The sequence below is a fragment of the Rutidosis leptorrhynchoides genome, chromosome 5, assembly GCF_046630445.1.
Source record: "Rutidosis leptorrhynchoides isolate AG116_Rl617_1_P2 chromosome 5, CSIRO_AGI_Rlap_v1, whole genome shotgun sequence".
Taxonomy (NCBI): Eukaryota; Viridiplantae; Streptophyta; class Magnoliopsida; order Asterales; family Asteraceae; genus Rutidosis; species Rutidosis leptorrhynchoides.
This window is the reverse complement of record NC_092337.1, coordinates 457,502,062-457,522,201: the sequence shown is the minus strand read 5'-3', so window position 1 is coordinate 457,522,201 and position 20,140 is coordinate 457,502,062. Positions and strand designations below refer to the sequence as shown.

The window sequence follows — 20,140 nt, the reverse complement described above, 5'->3', positions numbered from 1 at the left end:
AAACACTTGTTGCTACATCGTCAAATCATGCCGAAGTGATTGCATTACATGAAGCTACTCGAGAATGTTTTTGGTTGAGATCAATGACACAACTCATTACTGATTCTTGTGGACTAGAACGCGATAAAAGTCCAACAACTATCTATGAAGATAATGCAGCTTGCATAGCACAGATGAAAGAAGGGTATATCAAAAGTGACCGAACAAAACACATACCACCTAGATTCTTCTCATACACTCAAAATCTCATTAAGGACAACCAGATTGAAATGAGATATGTGCAATCTAGCAAAAACTCTGCTGATCTTTTCACGAAAGCACTTCCAACTGCTATTTTCAGAACACACGTTCATAACATTGGCATGAGACATGTTCAAAAGATGTAACAGCTGAAGCGATGTCTACTTGAGGGGGAGTCAACTCCATGCTGCACTCTTTTTCCCTTAGCTAAAGTTTTTTCCCACTGGGTTTTCTTTAGCAAGGTTTTTAACGAGGCAGTAATTTATAGTTGATCTTCAACAAAATAAAATTGCTATCCAAGGGGGAGTGTTATAATAATAATAATATAGATATGGATAGCCAATTTTGGTGTATACATATAGTCAATTTTGGTACACAAAGTATGTATTTTTATATTGAGATTTTAGGCTATAAATACTCATGAATGCAAGCATTAAACTTGCACCATTTCTCACACTTACAAAGTGTTTCTTTCTTTCTCTCCATTATCATCTTTGTTCTTACACTTCATTATTAGTATTCTAAATCAAGAATCAAATCACTAAAGGTAGTTATAAGCCTACTGAATTATAACATCAAGAATCAAACCACTAAAGGTAGTTATAAGCCTACTGAATTATAACAGAAAGTAGTAATCCTATATATACACATATCAATATCAAATAGGATGGATATCGTATAATATATTATATTATATTATCCTATATACTAAATCACGTAAAACATCAGCTACAGTATAACAGTAACATACAGTACAACAGTATAACAGTAACATACAGTACATATACACTACAGCAGTAACCCTTCATTTCTATACTAAATGGCACCCGCCCATTTCCCTTCTTCCCCAATCCTCTGGTACCTTCTTCCCTACCTTCCTCTTACACTCATCTTCCTTCCATTACAATCAATACTGTATCACTAACACTGTATCCCTAATCCCCAATCAATTTAATAGCGGCACAACTAATTCCCGTAAATAGTATAACAGTAGCTGCCTTTTTTTTTTAAGAGAAGAAGACTCTGTACCCTTCCCTTCTCAATCAAGATACGCCATTACGGCCTCCTCATGATCACCATCACCATCCGTCGACATCATCATCAACAATAACATCGTCTCCATCCACCACCATCGTCGCCAGATCACATCAAATGGTAATTTCAAGGCTTTTTTTTTTTTTTTTGGCTAAGGGCTCTTAATTTTGCTTTCGATTCAAATTCAGTGTTTGACGAAACAAATTCATAGTTTATCTGCAACTTAGTTATTTACCAACAAGTCAAATATTTTTATGCCATCTCAATATTCTTTGTTGAGGTTGTATTGTAAATTGGGGCTGCATTAGAAAGTGGATCTATCGCTAGCCATGCTTCTAAAAACAGTTCTCAGCAGATTCATTAGATCTAGCTATATAGTAATATATAGGTGATTTCTCAATTCCCTTTCTTTCTATTTTGTTTCCTTAATTTTATGGAAAATTTTTAGCACAGACCTTTATTTATGGAATAAGGTTTGCTTGAAATTGTTGGTGTTCTTTGCGTTGCTCTGAATCTTGAGTTGCTTGAATGAATATATGAGAGTTGCAATTAGGATTGAACTAATATTGTGCCAGCCTTAAATTTTAAGTTTGAACTAATATGATTTTAATCACACCACATTTTGAGAACAATATGAAGATGTTTAGTCTGATGCTAATCTGATGGTAAGGTTTCGCTTTTCTTGGTTACAAGTCACATAATTGATATAAGTTGGGTTTTTATACAATACACATTTTTTTATCTTAAATGTCTCTGTAAGTCACTTAAGTTGGCATTTTATAAAGCATGCTGTTTTTGGTCATTATAAACGTATTCAGTTGAAGGTTAATCTTTAATCGGGTAGTTTATCCTTACTCCGATTTCGTTGACTTAGTTTAATTAAAAGTAAGGTTTTTGATTTGTGCTTTTTTATGTTGTTGTGCAGACGATGATGCTAAATAGTCCGCTATAGAATTTGGAATGACTTTCAAATCAAGTAAGTTTGTATTTTTGGTTGTTTTTATTTATCCTTTTTATTCATTCACACTGGACCATATAGATGTGTTGTAGATTTAGATATTAGATTTTTCCGTATTATATAGTTAGGATGTCTGCAAATACCGATTGTGGAGGTATACTTCAATTAAAATGTTGTGTGGTATTTTAATATAAAGAGGGTGTTCTAATGTAGGGTCAGTTGTTCTTCCTAATGGTTTAGTGTGTTTTGATGATGGTGGCTCACATGCTTCTTTATCTACAGGTAGTGTTCGTTTTATCAATTTATTTTAGTTCAATTTTGTTAAATGTTTTAATAATTTTGGTGTTGTGTATCTCATGTACTATATTGAAAAAAAATTATGGTTTGAGTAATTTTGCAGACTTTTCGCTATTTTATCAACACGGGTGATTATAGTTGTGCCTGCACTTTTTGTGGTGTTGTGTTTTAGTATGAAGAGTGGCTTAGACACCATTCTAACTGGCTGCAGTATCATCGATGCTGTGAGAGAGATCGTGTGTTTTCGCGTTAAAAGTAAAGCAACTGATGTCTACTTTGAAAGATGAGCAACCTTTTGGGCATATTAAATCAGGTATGTATTCTTTAGGCCAAAACACTAGGAAGACAAATTATGAAATAAATTTATAACGATCAAAGGATATATAGAGAGATAAATAATGTAGAGAGAGTACTTAGGAAAATATATAGACTCCACAGTGAAAAGAGAACATAACCTTATACAAGATGAAGGAAAAATAGAATAAACCACCAAATTGGAAAAAGCTGAATTTTATTACAAATTTGGACAATTAACACACTGTTGTTGGAGTCCATGATATACTCAAAAAGAAAGAAAACCTTCTGTTGTAGTATCTAAATGTGGTAAAACCGGAAGATGGATGGCCTAGGTAATGGGTTAAAATGGACACTTCCCAAAAGGTTGTGTCCTATTCATTATGGTATTAGTATAAGTGTATGTTACCCCTCTAAGTTACTTTACGTTTTAGCTAATGTTGTGCAATATTGATATTTGTTAAAGGTCGACATTGGGTAGAATCAATCTGTTGGTCAAGATGGTTTGTCATCAGGTTGTAAATCTGTTTATTTGGAGAATGCATGTACTCAGTTAACACTGATTGTGTCAAATTATTTTCACTTTTTATAATGCATTTTTTTATAAATGTATAAATATAACACTTTATTTGTATATTGTTTGTTGTGCATAACAGAAGTGTCGGAATTGTATCGCGATATTAGTGATCGTAGACGTACCCACTGTAATTTTATTTTGTTTTTTGGTTTGAAGAGCGGTTGAAATCTCATTCTAAAAAACCTCGATATCAAATGTGATGTGAGAGTCACTATGTTGTTTCTCCGGTGCCTTCTTTTCTGTTGCCTTCACTCTTTTGTTGTAGTTCCAATTTCGTCGTCGTTAGATCATATTTATGTTCCTGTAAGTGTAATCTTTTAGTTCTGCTTTTCAATTGGTGCTATTTTTTTATTTGGTATGCTTATATCTGTGAGTTGGTGTACTTGAAACTTGGAGGTATTTGGTTTTCACTTTCCCATTTTTTATTTTTTGTATTACCCTTGGCATGAAAATTGTAGATTAGTTGTTGTTCATTTTCTGTCGTTTTCGTTGATTGGGTTGTTTTACTACTTGCTTATTACTGGTATATGGTCATTTAGTAATGAATTTATTCGTGGAATCTTTGTTAGCCTCTTTGAATTCTGTTTGAAAAATGCTTTCGAGTTAGTGTTTGCCCTTATTGTTTTGTGGGATAATGTCAACTAAGAAAAGTCGGAGGAAGACTGCAGATACCGGTTCTTTTGTTATTAATGGTATCGTTTTTTGTCATCAATTGACTCGCGAAGGTCGATGGTCTGATAAAGTGTTTTCAGGAATAATAGTTGTGTCAAAGGACCTCTTAGAAAATTTATCTTGATTGTTCGCTGGATTGTGTGCCTCATGTTGATTGTGAAATGTCTGGTATATTTGCTTTTACTGCTTCATCATCATAAAGAAGTTCCAATTATGCAGGTATGACTATATTTTTTTTTTACAATTGTCTTCAATTTTTCTTCTTATTTTTGTCTCTTAGTCATGTTATTTTTCGTTGATATTTGCACAGCTCAAGCTGTTTTATACATTCACTACTTGCGGGCTTATGTCAATGCCAAACGTTCTTATTGCTCTTCATCATATGCCTCTTCTATGATGCAAGTGAACTAAGGTAATACTTATACATTGTTTTGTTTGTTGTGAGTCGTTAGTCTTTGTAATTGCAATTTTCTCTATTGTTCTTTTTCATTTGACATATTTTGTGTTTGGGTTATACCAGTGGCCATCAGATGGTGAAGGTGTTGTTTGATTAGTTGGTTTATGGCTTTTCTATTTGTAATGTTGAGTGAGATGTTGTGTTGTTTCTATTGGTGTTTAAACTCTCCTTGCTGCAGCTTTAATCTTATATGTGACTGTACAAGATTACATGAACATCAGCATTTTTTTTTTTTTTTTATCAATTATAAGCTAATAAGTTTGTTCATACTATGTAATACTAATTATCTATTAATGTCCAATTATAAAATACTTTCAAGTGTGCACTTATATATTGAGGGTTTTTTTTTCTGTAATATTCCCTTGACCATGATGCCTACTTTTTCTTATTTATGACTTCTATCGTCATGTATAGGTTTGGATACTTTGGCTGTGATATACGTAGTTTTATCTACGGTTGCTGATCACACGCTTTAATCGAATTTGTGCCTTGATTGTGGACATGTTGCCATTATAAGGTAACTAATTTTTTGTTGTGTGGTGTTGTAACTGGAACACTTAGTAGGTGCAACAACCATATGTGTTGTTAATTTGAAAATGCATTTTTTTAGTAAGTTGATGAACATGTATTTCGTTTACACCCTTAGTTGTGACTGTATTTAGTTAACCACATGAATAACATTCTTCCTATTATTATTTGTAATATATCTGTATACTAAATTGTTAGTATTGTTGTTACCATCTGATTTTGCTAAGATGATATAGAAGAACCTGGAAATCATCATGTATGAGTCTTTTTTAGTTCTTATTATGGTCTTTAGTCTTTACCGCCACCATTATTGTTCATCGTGTATAATCATTTTCACTCTATGGTATGTAGATGTTTCGGAAGACGATAAAAACGCAACTATATCACAAAATTAAAAAAGTTTTGCACACCGCCGCGAAGCGCGGTCCACTCTACTAGTTATATTATATTATATGAACTTTTTATAATACTGTTTCAATTAAATTAAGAAAATTGGTTTAAAAGTTTATTTTGATAAAAACACCCTTAAAAACTTTAACTTCTGCTATCTTTCCTTTTTTTTCCGATCACCAGTCGACTTATGTTGTTTTTCTTTAATTTTTTTTTTTTTGAAAAGCAAGAAGGACTTATATTAAACAATCACGAATAGTACATGGTTGACTGGGCAACCTTAACAACACAATACATCACGAAAGAAATAGAGAAAAAAAATTACACCGCCCTAAGCTAATTGCAAAGATTGCAACTAACAAAAGAGAGAAACTAAGGTTGTGAGAACCATTGAAGCCAATTCATAATATGACCCTTGCAACGTCGTGAAATCCAATCGTATGAAAGAACTTGAACCTCGCTAAATAAAGATGGGACCGTCTCGAGCTTATTCTTGAACACCTTTCATTTCAATTCTTCCATATAATGTAACAAACCACCCAACAAACCGCTTGCCATTGGTTCCTTTTGTGATCATGTGCTACGTAGCCGAAGGTACCATTAAAAATATCCTCATACCCGAATAAAGCCGAATTATACCCCCACCATTTAAGGACTTTCGCCCATATGTCTTTGGCCATTTGACAAGAAAAAAGTATATGTTCCACCGTCTCAATGTCACCATCACAAATCGGACATCTCACGCTGTTCAAATCGATGCCCCGTTTATCTAACTCGAACCTTACCGGTATACGACCTAATCTCGCCCGCCAAATAAACACCTCTACTTTTTTTGGAACCAAACCATTTCGCAACGACTCAATTGAATTAACCGCACATGGTAGGATGACTTTGTCCACTAGAACCGAACAGTCCTTGACCATATATGTACCCTTCGAATTGAGATTCCAGCTCCAACAGTCTTTTTTATCTTCGATCAGCTGCAAGTTCCGAACAGTATCTCGCAATTCAGTAGTACCTTTAATTTTATTTTATAGTAGTACCTTTATTATTGTTGAATTGGATTTGTGTTCTTCATCCAAGAGGTAATTTTTAACACTATACAATAAAATTGTGATGACGTTGAACAATTAATTTGGTAGAATTGAACAAAGAATACTGACAATGGAGTTTAGATAGAGGGAATACATTTGCATATGTATAAATTTTAAAAATATTTTTTATGTTCAAACAAATAAATGTAAATGTATAATCAAAATCTTTGAAATATTTTTAGTATTAATAACATTATTTAAATTTACAATTTTAAAACATTTCTGTTACATCATGCATAACACACTATGAAACCTTTTTACCAATATGATTGATCATTATTTTTACAATAATAATTGATCATATATGTAAAATTATTATAGTTTTTTTTTAAATATGTTTTTTTATTATTTTTTTCATATAAAATTATTATAGTTTTTTTTTTTTTAAATATGTGTTTGATTCTCCCAGTACTGTATGCCTACCTGCTTGTTATTATTAGAACACTCTTAATGGTCCATGAATGGACCCGTGCTTGAGCCCGTGGTTGAAGCACACCAATACTAGCACTCCGTCCATGGCCGCCGATGGTATATTCGTCTCGCATTTCGCCGTTACACGACATTTTCCATCGCAGAGTATATGCATTTTTTGTGTAAATTAAGCTTCTTTTGTTGTAAATTAAGTGTGAAAAAGTATGTGACGAGTATTTCATGGTTATTAGCAGTTAATCTTTGGTTAGTGATGAGAAGGAAGTGCTGATGTGGCAGTCCATCCTGAAATGACACTACATCATCATGGTTAAGAGTGGTCTTAATGGGAATAGCTCAATCCTTCAAAATTGGTCTTACAGAGTATAACACGATCATTTATATTTTGTTGTACGGCAGATATAGATGTACACTAGTCGTTCACCAAGGAGACCAAATTGTAAATCAAGATCAGGAGACAATAATACAAAAACAACAATACATAATCTCACTAAACATGATTGATAATAACTACATTAATTTTCACAATCGAGTAAAAAAACAGACAACTAATCAAATTACAAGAAGTAAATAAAAAAGGAATTATTGATTGTTCCAAGCTTCTCGTTGCTACTTCAACTAAGACTTGCTCGTCCAGGTCCACTAGTCAAACAAATTTCAGTGGAAGCAGCAAAAAGAAGCTGAAGAACACTCTTCCTACCCACATTTATTGATTATTTATTATAAAATAATAAAACGAAACTACACTTCAAATGACACCTTATTCAGTTGTGTTGCTAAGTAAATCAGTCCCGTCCCGTCAACCATTTCGTCTCATATACTGATGCTTCCTTAGGCGCAACCAATTTCAACGCGTGATATATGCATTTATGATACGAGAAATCTTCGATTCTTCCATCTATTTGTTCTACTACAAAACATCGTGTACTCCCATGCTTCGTGTTCTGCCCAACCTGCAACAAATGTAAATATATTCATACTCTGATAACCGTGAAAAATGGAGTAATAATATTTATATGAGTAAATAAATGCACATTACCTTAATTTTAAAAACACCTTCTCCAATCTTCTCCTTCTTTCGAGGGTGAAAACACAACGCTTTACATGCCACAAGATTGTCGTCCGGGCTTAACTCCTTGTTAACATCGTACCTATATTGTATCACAACATAATTAAAAATATTACTACTATTTTATAAAATAATTGTAATCATTTGATCTTGGGCTCGTGTAGCATAAATAGTATACTGAGAAATAATTTAAATATTACAAAAAAACTTACTTGTAAAGTATGCTCCTTAAATCTTTGGATAAACGTTTGATATCTTCAGCTGATATTTTTCTTTCTAACACCATTTTGAACAATTCGGCCTTTCCTTCTGCAGCAAAATCAGAATATGGCAACACAACAGGAGTCTTGTAAATGGTGTTTTTGCTTTCAATCTTCTTTTCATTAATATCGATATCCATATTTTTGCTCAGAAAATTGTACACATCTAACGGTTTATCAACTTCATGTTCCTGCAATACAATATAAAACATCAAATAACTGTCACAAGGATTTAGATATATGTTTATGTATAATATATAATTATAATAATAAAGTTTACCTTGCCCGAGAATAAGATCTCGAATCTGCCACCTGTACCCAGGGCCGGGACTTTTCCCCATGATAGTGCATCAACCGCCCCCTCTAGTTTGTCACATGCCCCTTCTTTTGCAGCTTTAAGGAAGCAATCGGATGGATTCTGCAACATATAACACTCTTGACATTAACATAAAATAAAACTAGAGGTGACAATCTCAACCCATTTTCGTCTGAATGGGTGTTTGGGTTATGCATTATCTAATAACGGGTCGAATAGAACAGAACTAAGTTTTTAGCTAAACAGGGAAGCAGATCAATGGAACAAATGGGTAGCGAGTGTATATTATGTAGTTTTTGTACTCATACATAATGTAAATAACAATAAAAAATAAAGTAAAATAGACAATCAAGTGTTTTTGGTCAACCCAAGTGGACACCTTTCAACCCAAGTCATTTTTCATTTGTTACCCGACCCAAGTTGCTACATTGCTAAAAGGGACTCACTGCAAAGCATGCTTGAGTAAACGGTGCAGAAATTGATGTTCGTTTTCTTTGCATCGATAGTCCTTTAGCATTTAACGGAACAAATTCTCCGGTAGCAGATAAACAGTCGGCAGCAAGAGCCAAATGTTCCGGAATCATGGTTTTTCCGGTATCTTCAATAGCTGACTTCAACATCTGCATTACATTAAAAAGAAATATAAGAATCATGATTTTTGTCTTACAAAAATCAGATAAAAAAATCATTGGACATACACGAAGGAAATGATTTCTTGCAGCATCAATCCCTTCAGCTAAAATCACATCTTGAATATCATCCGGGTGGCTTCGTTCCCAGTCAATCATATCCATTATTTGGATACAATCGTCCATCAGGACCCTCCAAAAACTCCTTCGATCACAACTGTCCGACATGAAAACGCGCAAGTGGAGTTCACCGGAAGATTCTTTATATGATTTGGACGTCTTTGGACCATCTTGCCATACGATATCCACTTTTTCGACATTTGATGATCCTAAATATGTAAAAATATTAGAAAAAATCTCTTCTTGGCCAGTATAAGTATTGATTATTATAATTATAAATATATAAATAATTATTGTCATGAAGTTTATAAGTATAATTACCTTTTATCACTGTTTTCAGAAGAAATGGTACCACACGATCCTGAAGTATATTAAGTGAGTCGTCAGTGTCTTCAACTACTTGACCTATTTGAACAGCGACAAAAATATCTCCATTCGTTCCATTATCTTTTTCGGGGTCCCCTCTGATAAGTAATCACAAAAGTTTGTAACTTTTGTCTAATATAGGTAACGTAAAAAAATGCAGCTTATCATAAAGTAAAAAAGTTGTACTTGGATGAAATCTGCAATTTTGGTAGAGAGAGTTTTAGGTTTTTGCGTTTCGGTAATTCATCACACTTGGACTTCAAAGCACTGATAATCGATTGCACTTTCAGTTGCTTCTTATTGGCTGTTTCCTGGAATTCACAAAAAAAAAAAAAAAAAAAGATTAAAAAAAAGCTTTGATCAGATTAAACTATTAATGCTAATCTGAATTTTAAAGCATTACCTTGGTTATTCGGAAATAGCAAATCCACGGACTAAGTGGTCGTATTCCGGTTTGTGGGGAATAGCTAGTCAAGGCAAAAGATAAAGAACAGTCAACAAAATTTTACAACTAATTATAAAAAATGAAAAAAAAAAAAAAAAAAAAAAAAGTGAAAGGATCTTACAATATAGTGACAAGAGACACTACATCTTGCAATAACAACTTCTCCAAATGATTCTTTACATCGATTGCTCCATATTCGAATCCATGGTTCCATCTTTTGAGTTTTGGTGACAAGAAAAGGGACGCCGTTTTGTTCCCAGTGCGTTTACTAACTCCGCATTCAAGCACTTTCTGTATAATGAAACAAAAAGTCTATTAGATTAGATAAAAAAAACATAGAGGTTGCAACTTCATTCATTTACTTATGTATTAATCCTTCAAATTGTGTTTTTTAAATAATTAAACAGGTAAGAAGTTAAGCTAACATGAAAATGGGTCTAACAGGTTAAAAGACTCCCAAAATGATTTTTTTTCGTTCATTAAAATTCCTAAAATAATTATATTATCTAAATTGTCTTTATAATGTACTCCTTACAAGTCTAAAACAAAAAAATATTTCAAATCAACCCAATGCAGTTTGTACAAAGAATTCTGTATTGAATAGACCCGCCCATCCTGCCACCTCTACATTCGCCCATCTATCATTCAAGTTACTTTTAATGACTACAAGAGTCAATTTTAAAGGGAAAATTTAAAAATTTTAAAAAAAAATTCAATCATTCAAAAAGTTACCTTCAAGTTCAACAAAGGTGAGTTCTCAAGAGCACTGATTGGCTGATCAAGCGCACCATACGCAGCCTCCGAAATCGCACAAGCAGCCAGCAAACCAACGGGGGCCCCACACTCTTCTTTATCCAATAACGACTTACTGTCAGTTGTGTTATTTTCACAACCATATGCAAACTGAACAAGCTGGTTCCCGTAACAGTTTCTTACGGTCCCATCGTACCCGACATAAACGTCCCGCATGAAAAACATAAGTTTCCGAAACAACGTTCCGGAAATATCAGCATGACCACCAAATGAAGCATCCCTATTAGTCAAAGAATGAACAAAAAGCTCAAGTGGATTAAGACCCGACAAAAACGGTGTCTTTATAACACCATACGGAACGTATCGATCTACACCCGAAGAAAAAGACGAATCTACCCTTTTATGCTCGTTCCACGAAACACAAGAAAATTCACGCGGAAGTCGAAACGAAAGCGAAACTAACGAATGCTGATAACCAACACACATACTATGTTGAACAAATTTCAACATATTCCCTTTACTTCCCGCTTTTAACATAGATAAAAACGAATTATCTTTATTTGCATAATTGTAAATAAGATTTTGAATGTCACGAAACACTTCCTTAAAAGTCGCACCCGATGCTCGACTCAATGCAGCCGACGTTTGTTGATCGTGACACATTTTTTCCGACTCCAATTCACCGTCATTTTTCGTTAAGTTTCCTATTAAAAAATCTTGATGTGGGCCCACCATTAACAACTGCCCGTGCGCTTGCCTTTCGGCCTCACGTAACCCGCAATTTACTTCATCGTTCATATTATCTCGTGCGTCATGAGATAAGTAAAGATCCAATAACGAGACGCTAAATCCCCTCATCGATAGCCATTCGATAAGCAACTCTTGAGCCGAATGAAGAAATTCAAGAACTTTTTCACCTTTAAAGTTTTTAATCATATAACCGTATATGTTATCGTCACCTTCTTGTAAGCACGAAGACGGATTCAACACACTAACGAACTCCCCGTTTTTTATTTGAGTCCCCGCCACATCAGCATCGAAAACTTTATCCAAAACGAAGCTAAACAACTGCCTCCCGGTCCATAAACTAGTCACGCCAGCTAGCGAGTTCTTTCTCAAAATAGCCGGCAGTTCAAGACGCTGACGTGGACAAAACATTTGAAGTTGTTGCATTTGTGGTCGAGTGAAAAACACGCCATCATCCAACATTAAATGAGCTGCAGTCAAACTATCATGACTTAACGATAACAAACTCTTGCCGCTTTGTTTGTCAACTAACTGATTCTCTAACGTAACTAGTTCCCGAAGCTCAACACGGCTTTCTAACGATTGAGGAATGTAACCGTGAAGACTATCACCATCAAAATCTCCTCTTAATGGGGAACAAATAAGAGGGTTGACCGAAAGAACACAGTTAACCGGAAGAACTTTGACCCGAAGAGCAATTAGTGAATGAGGATGAATAGATGGTGGTCTATTAGTCAACACAATGTCTCCATCAGTCAAAGGTCGATATATGGTATCACCGATACGTAATTGATCACCGTATCGAACGGGAACTAAACCGCCTCTTCTTCTGATAAATGTTTCTCCTTGTTGAAGGATTCGTAAACCACAAGACCTGTTTATTCTTTCCCAGTTTAAAGAGTTTAGTTGCTCAGAAACGAGCATTGTTGCAGCGATGTCATGTGGAACGCCAATTTCGTCGAGCTTAATGTATGGGTCCCCTATACATACCATTCGAAAACAAAAGTCTGTCCTTTTTCCAAGGCTGACCTCTTTGATGTATTTTAGTCCGTGCATCTTCGAAGGATTTTCATCATCTGGATCACGAAGCGTAGGCTTCTCCGCTCGTATCTGGAAATGTTTGAATTATGTAATACGAGTCACAATTAGAGAAGGTTTTTGAATGTTGAGTTATACTGATAATTGGTAAATTGTAAGTGCCGATAAAAAAATGATTAAAAGGCGAATACCCAAAATAGAACTAAAGTCTAATCGTGATGCGTGGCAACACTGCAAGCTCTTTAATCGTTTTATGCTAAGATTCAAAATGTTATTATTGTAACAAAAATAGGTGATCATAACTAGCACATTGAGTAACTATTGATATAAGATTCTAAAAATGAACAAAAAATGTTATACGGTTAACTCAACCCACCCATTTTGACACATGATAAATATGTGTCACCTTACCCAATCTGCCAAATTAACAATACAGATTAAATACCTGATTATCTGATTAATGAATGTCTTATTTTGAGTCTGATTCAAATAGCAATAACATTCGGACAATTAAGAATACACATCCAAAAATCCCTAATAACTTTAAAGATTTCAAACCTTTGAAAGCTTTATGCAATCTTGTACGCATGAACTCAGCTCGTTTGGTGTACCACGAAAACCTATCATTCTTCTGTAAGCTCTAGTGCGTTCATCCTGTAATTCTAAATATTAATACTTGATTACTCACAAGAAATTTATGAAATGAAAGCCAATACTATCAAAATAATAAGATACTTACGAAGGTCAAGTTCTGACCAAACTCTGCCACACGATGACAGTTTGGCGTTAAAGGAAAACTTTTGAGAAAAATCTTGTTTTTTTCGCCTAAAGATCCTTTAAGAAAGCTTGGATCAACATCTCTCAATATTTCATGCACCTATAAATCAATAACACATCAATAAAGTGACAAACAACAATCACATAAATAAAATAAACTACTTACATAAAAATATCTACCTGTGCATGGGTAAGAACTCTTCGATTAAAAGCTGATAATGAATTTTCTTGTTGAGGATCAACGGGAATAAAATTCCAATAATCACGAGGTAAACATTGAGATGAAACGATCTTCTTTGAGCTAATTTCTGCAATAATTGCACTCTTTCCAAAAACGTCTTTAGTTGACACTTTAAACCTGATAGACGGATAATCATCTTTGAAGCTTCTCTGTTAATTTCAAAAGTATAAATTAACAACCTTACAAATATTGTAGCTTAAGGACACAACAACGTGTATAACTTAATAGATACTTACATCACAATACTTACAAATTTCTTGCTTTTCAGTTACGGTTTTCTGTAAATCAAGAAAAAGAAGACAACTTTAGAAAGAAATAAAACTAAAAGCAAGAGATATTAAAACGAAAATGCAATTAAATACCTGACCTTAGCCTTATTTTTCTTAAGGCATTTACAACCGGGGCAGATTTTATTCAGTATTTTTGCCACTTCAGGTAAGAAATATGGATGAAGTATTGTGAACGGAAACTTTATTAAGCCAATGTGACCTGCAAGATGAGAAGTTAAATTTAGAACTAAAAATCATCATGAACACAAATTAATTTAACCAAAAAAAAAAAAAAAAAAAAAAAAAAAACAGCATGATCACACCTTCACAGGTTCTGTTATCTTTTGCACCGCATGTACTGCATTGTGATGACGGATTTGGGTAACCCAAAGCGGGGTCCGTAGCTTCATTCGCATATACGATTTCCTTCACAGATGCTTTCAGCTAATACACATTTTATATATATCATTTTATTAGATTGAAATATAAACTCTGATAAAAAATCAAGACAAAGTAAGATCGATATACTTACTACATCTTCCTCTGATAGGACCTTGAATCGTATGCTTGTAAGAACACCAGACGGTACTTTTTGTTCTATATAATCTTCATGGTCCATCAAATTTAATTTGATGGATGTTGACCACCCTATTAGAATAATAATAGAAGTCAAAACTAAGGCTCTTGTTTTGGGATCTCAGGATTAGGACTTTATAAATAGCTTGATGGAAAAGAATGAGTATAACAATACTAAATTACAGAACCAAAGTTCAAAACTTTCCAACCTAAATAACATCCACCAATTACCATCATAAAAACAACCATGAATTCCAATTACTTAGCAATAAAGCTTGAAACCCCTTGTTCTATTCGGTCAAAAAGTCAAACCACAAAACACACAGCAATTAGGACTTTACCCACAAAAACAAAATTAAAAGCACAACTTTCGAACCCAAGATAACAAAATCAACCTAAAATAAACGTCATCATCATTAAAAGACAAAAGGCCGGGTCAAACCCTAGACAACTAATAAAGCACAAAGTTATAACCTTTTTAATCTTATCAGTGAACTTTGAAATTTAAAGCATTTATACCATGTGACGTATAGATTGAATAAAACAGTGTTGATTAAATAACAAAACTAAGATTCCCAACTTAATATCTGAATGTTCATAGATCAATCAACATTACAAAACCGTACAGTTTCCTATCATATGCTTACCCACATTGTCAAAACCCTTTATTATGATCTCATTATGCAAAACAACTTAACAAGAATCATGATCAAGAAAAGAATAAAACTTTCCACAACCCCAGAAAAAGAATGAAAAGAAAAACAACAAACAGCCTAAATATTCAAGAAAACTGTCACAACATTGATCACGAATTCATAATCAATAAGTATAAAACAAGAAATAGCAGTAAAAATACATAACCCATGTTCGGAATCTTGTTTTAATACATTATATTACATCAATCAACGTAATCAAATAAAAAGAAAAGAATCACCTTTTTATCAAATCTTGAAAAACCCTTTTTTGAATGAAAAAAGATCAGAGTATCTTTTTTTTTTTTTTTTTTTTTTTTTTTTGTGGGTTTTTAGGCAGAGAGTAGACGAAGTACTCCCAAGAAACAAAAGGGGTTTTTTTGTGTTGGAAAGTTTTGCTTATTATTTCACCAACAATAAGAAGAGGTGCCTCTCTTTCTTAATTCCACTACTCCTAAACCCTGTAACCCCTAATTTATATTTTATAAAATACTGTGTAAAATACTGAAATTTATAAATTAAAATATTTAGGCTCAGGGGTTTAATTTGTAAATAGAGGATAAAATCGATGCAAATTAACCATTTCACAATTAAAATAAAAGTTACAAAAATGCACCTTCAACTATTATTAGGTGCACGAACGTTTTATTTAATCCATTGTCAATACTAAATTACTGAGTAGTTTATTATTATTATTATGTATATAATAGTTAAACTCTAAATTCTAAACGCTAAACAGTTCACGTTAAAAATTCAATTTAAATTCTAAAATTTAAACCCTAAAATTATACTAAAACTATTAGAAAAATGATGAAGAGGAACACCAGTGGCGGAGCCACATAGTGTTGGTTGGGGTCGTCTGACACCATCAATTTGTTTTTGGTAAGCTAGTAGTATATCATGTTCTAGGTAGCAAGTTTTGAGTTCCTATAATATTGACCCCATCCCACAAAAGTAACTACCCAAAATTCAAAAAAAAAAATATATTATTTAATACGAAGTACAATGTTTTCTTTACCTTTGGATGTATTAGCTTAACCGACTACATCAAAAAACCCAATTATTTTTTATCACTATATACGGCCCATTTATCCTTTTATCCTATATACTAAATTTGGTTCAGAAATATGTCGTTCCAACGGCGTCAAAACGACACCACCCAACAAATTTACAACATACCCCCAAACTATATCCTATATACTAAAATTGGTCCAGAAATGTGTCGTTCCAACAGGGTCAAAACGACACCGGCCAAAAAATTTACAACATACCCCCTAAACTATGCTAAATTTGCAAATTTTTCAGGGGTAAAATTGGTCCAGAAATGTGTCGTTCCAACAGGGTCAAAACGACACCACCCAACAAATTTACAACATACCCCCCAAACTATGCTAAATTTGCAAATTTTAAGGGGTAAAAAGTGTAAACAATTTATTTTTATTAAAAAACTTAAACAAACTCCACCCATATTTTTAACAACCTGTATCTTCCCGCTCGCTAAGAGTTGAATTTCTCCGACACCACTGACCAACTTGAAATAATTTTACGAACGCATCGAAACTAACTATACGCGAAACGGACGTTTTTTAAAAAAACGCTAAATATTTCAAGCTATCTTCCGTACATATGTATACATGTATGATAAACAACTCAAACAAACTACATCATATCGATGGTTCTGCCCCCCTTTTTAACATTATTTGTTACGGCAAAAACGCGCCCAGGCCATTAATTGTACTAGGTACTACCCACGCGTATCCAAACACACCAGCAACAACGCTTTTTTAATTATGTAAATACACAACGCTGCGTTAAATATGAATATGCAACTCGAAAGTCCTCGCAGCATCGCGCAGGCCGATTCTTACTAGTTATTACTATTATTGAGTATACTCGTAATACAAATCATTTCTAACATGCAGTTAGTAGGGGTGAGAAAAAAAACCGCATTAACTGAACCGTAGCCATATTAACCGAAAAAACCCGCACTAAATTAACCAAACCAAATGGATAACTGCGGACTTTTGAGTTAATCGCGCTTTGTGGGTCGGTTATGGAAATAATAGGCACATGCACTGAATTAACCGCACCCGCACCATTTAGTATTTTATATCCAATCATTTTTATGGAAGATGGTCAACATGTTAAAATATTAAATCTTGTAAATCAGTGTGTAACATTATTTTGACTTTTAAGTTGAGAAAAGTTAAGCATAGATATTAATTATACCAAACGGAAACACACCAATGAAAGACACTTTGATGTAGATAAATTTGATGGGATGATCAATTTTGGCTTATGGCAGGTTCAAGTCAAGGATGTGTTGATTCGGTCCGGGTTACACAAGGCATTGAAAGGTAAACCCACCTTTGTTCCCGGCAGTGATTCTAGCAGTAAGTTCGATGAAGAAGAATGGGATGATATGGATTTGAGGGCAGCAAGTGCGATTCGTTTGTGTCTTGCAAAGAACGTGCTTGCAAATGTGCATGGGTTATCAATGGCAAAGGAGCATTGGGTTAAACTAGAGCAGTTGTACCAGGGCAAGGGCATCTCAAATCGGTTGTGTCTTAAAGAACAATTTCATACTCTGCGTATGGATGGGGGTTCAAAGATTTCAGATCATCTAAGTATTCTTAACGGTATTGTTTCAGAACTGGAGGCTATTGGAGTTAAAACGGATGATGAAGATAAAGCTTTGAGGTTGATATTATCTTTATCATCGTCTTATGAACACATGAAACCTATTTTGATGTATGGGAAGAAAACTCTGAAGTTTGAAGACGTTACTAGCAAGCTCCTATCCGAGGAGAAAAGACTGGAAGGTAACGGGGTCTCGTCATCAGGAGATACGATAGTGTTGTGTTTGGATAGGCGAAAGAGAAACTCTGGGAAGAATCTGGTATGCTGGAGGTGCGGGAAGACTAGGCATGTAAGGGTTAATTGTCAAGGTGGAGCTAATCCGGCAAATGGCTCCAAAGACGCTAACATTATCTCCGTTGTTACGGAGAGTGACGAATTCCTCTGAAGTCACATCATCCTCATGGTGTGTTCGCGCCACCATGGAAAGGGATGTTCGTTAGCGGTTCCACAATTGCACATGGGCATTGGTTTGGCATTGATGCAGGTTGTGTGGTGGAAACTGATGTTGTAGCTGATGAAACTTTCAGGAAAAGCCAAACAGGAAGTTGCACCATAAAGTTTCAGATGGTTGTTCAACAACATGTGCCGAGGTGAAATGCTTGGAATGTGATATTCTAAGTGCTATACTCTTAATGGTGGAGTATGATAATTCTTGTTAAGAGTTATGATTTTCTGTGATGACAATGATTGTCAGGTCTTGACAATGTTCGATGAAGATGCAAGTTTTGTCACTTGGGAGATAATGTCAACGACATGAAGATGAGGATCTTGAAGTTGTCATCGAGGAAGCGTCTACATCGGTTATCCTTGCAATGTGAAAGCATGGTTATCTTCTTCTATCCAAAAGGTGGAGATTTGTTGGTTTGATTTTTTGGCTAGTAGAAGAAATATTTTTTGCTTAGTCCCACATCGGTGGATGGAAAGAGTGGGAAGTAATCTCTTTGGTTATAAAAGGAGCTTATGGGATTACTTCCAAATTGCACCAATCAATACACTTTAAGTATTTGATTATTTCTTTCTTTCTTACCCTTGTTTGAGAGTTGTATTAGTTAAATATTTTGGAGAGTGTAGTTAGCTTAAGAGAGTCGTCTATATCATTGTAACAATTTGTGATATAGTGAATTTCTCTCTTTGGGGGCCGGTGGTTTTTCTCCTGTTTTAGAGTTTCCACGTTAAATCTTGTGTTGTGTATTGTTCTTATTTCTTTACTGTTTTTCATTGAGCGTTTGTTGGGAATTAGTGAGGCCTTATTTTCCCAACATGTGGATGTATTGAAAATTTTATTCTAGGTACTATAGAGAATAATACATCTTGGTATAGCAATTGCAATCACAAGTGGGTATTTAATTAAAATTATTTGTAGCAAGGAGTTGTGGTTGATGGGTTTCAATGGATTCTTCAAACTTCAGACAGATGGGTTTCGATCTTGATAAAAGTGGAAGAAGAGAGAGGTTGAGTTCTTCATATTTGTTCATCGAGTCTTCATTTAACTTTTAATACTCATATAAAGGATTTAATGAAGAATGGGTGCAGGTATACTTAAAGAGGTAAAAGGAGGTAAAAAGACCAAAATACCCTCACATGCTATGCACATGGTGAAAGTTAACGGAAAAAGATAACGGTGTTAGGCAAATGGACTCCCCATAAAACAAAGGCATACCACAATGACCCTCCAAGTCAAAAAAATCTTTTGAGCCCCGGTTGTAATTTTGAACATACCACAGGGGGCCCCCCATGTAATTTTGTCTTATTTTAATTTTTATATTTTACTTTTTATTTTTATATTTTACTTAACGATGTAGAAGAACCTTTTAAACACAAATGTTTTCAATAAAAGTTCAAGATCTAACTTTACTCCAATGCCAAAAGATATCGATATAAATCATCTTCCTTGAACCTACATATAGAAAGAAAAAAATTAAACCATGCGGCTAATCAAATAGATGAATCAATAATGGATCGTTTCCGATGAAATATCGTAGGGAGCAATTGTGATAAAATGTAAGTTTATTTTTTGTTTTTTGTACTTAAACATAGTTTTTCAATAATTTTTAGGACTTAGTACATTTCGATGTTATCTTATGACACCAACCAACAATAATTCTAACTTCGCCACTGTAGTACAGTTGGTAGAACACGAATGTTCTACAAAATCCTATAGAACAAAAAAATGTTCGAAGCCTTATTTGTTCGACGTGTGGCTTTTTTGTACGAATGCGTCACTAATTGAG

At 34.1% G+C, this 20,140-nt stretch overlaps 1 protein-coding gene and 1 long non-coding RNA gene across 4 annotated transcripts; one reads left to right on the top strand and one right to left on the bottom strand.

Moving 5' to 3' along the window:
• The first annotated feature begins 1,036 nt into the window (after window positions 1-1,036).
• LOC139847264 (uncharacterized) lies at window positions 1,037-5,239 on the top strand. Of its 3 annotated transcripts, none has more exons than XR_011759397.1 (6): window positions 1,037-1,395; window positions 2,201-2,251; window positions 2,447-2,515; window positions 2,634-4,292; window positions 4,384-4,485; window positions 4,945-5,239. It is a non-coding gene; the product is annotated as an uncharacterized lncRNA (long non-coding RNA). The 3 variants fall into 3 exon arrangements; XR_011759398.1 differs by lacking the exon at window positions 4,945-5,239 and adding an exon at window positions 4,594-4,859; XR_011759396.1 differs by lacking the exon at window positions 4,945-5,239 and having other exon boundaries at window positions 4,384-4,859.
• A 2,193-nt stretch (window positions 5,240-7,432) lies between these two features.
• Window positions 7,433-14,620, bottom strand: LOC139847434 (DNA-directed RNA polymerase IV subunit 1-like). The gene is made up of 18 exons (XM_071837106.1): window positions 14,534-14,620; window positions 14,325-14,445; window positions 14,100-14,221; window positions 13,969-14,010; window positions 13,672-13,881; window positions 13,454-13,591; window positions 13,273-13,368; window positions 10,909-12,786; window positions 10,298-10,467; window positions 10,135-10,198; window positions 9,918-10,042; window positions 9,687-9,829; window positions 9,315-9,574; window positions 9,063-9,236; window positions 8,581-8,718; window positions 8,253-8,491; window positions 8,011-8,122; window positions 7,433-7,924 (listed from the first exon to the last, which is right to left on the bottom strand). Exons 1-18 carry the CDS (start codon window positions 14,618-14,620, stop codon window positions 7,757-7,759), a joined length of 4,287 nt encoding a protein of 1,428 aa, XP_071693207.1. The 3' UTR covers window positions 7,433-7,756.
• Between the last annotated feature and the right edge of the window lie 5,520 nt (window positions 14,621-20,140).

What these genes read in the sequence shown, in the direction of transcription:
- LOC139847434 (XM_071837106.1), bottom strand. Translation starts at nt 14,620, where the DNA reads ATGGACCATGAAGATTATATAGAACAAAAAGTACCGTCTGGTGTTCTT. An exon ending in TTAAGAAAAATAAGGCTAAG is followed by an intron (nt 14,011 to 14,099) that starts GTCAGGTATTTA and finishes CTTGATTTACAG; the next exon opens with AAAACCGTAACTGAAAAGCA. An exon ending in TTACTCAAGCATGCTTTGCA is followed by an intron (nt 8,719 to 9,062) that starts GTGAGTCCCTTT and finishes TATATGTTGCAG; the next exon opens with AATCCATCCGATTGCTTCCT.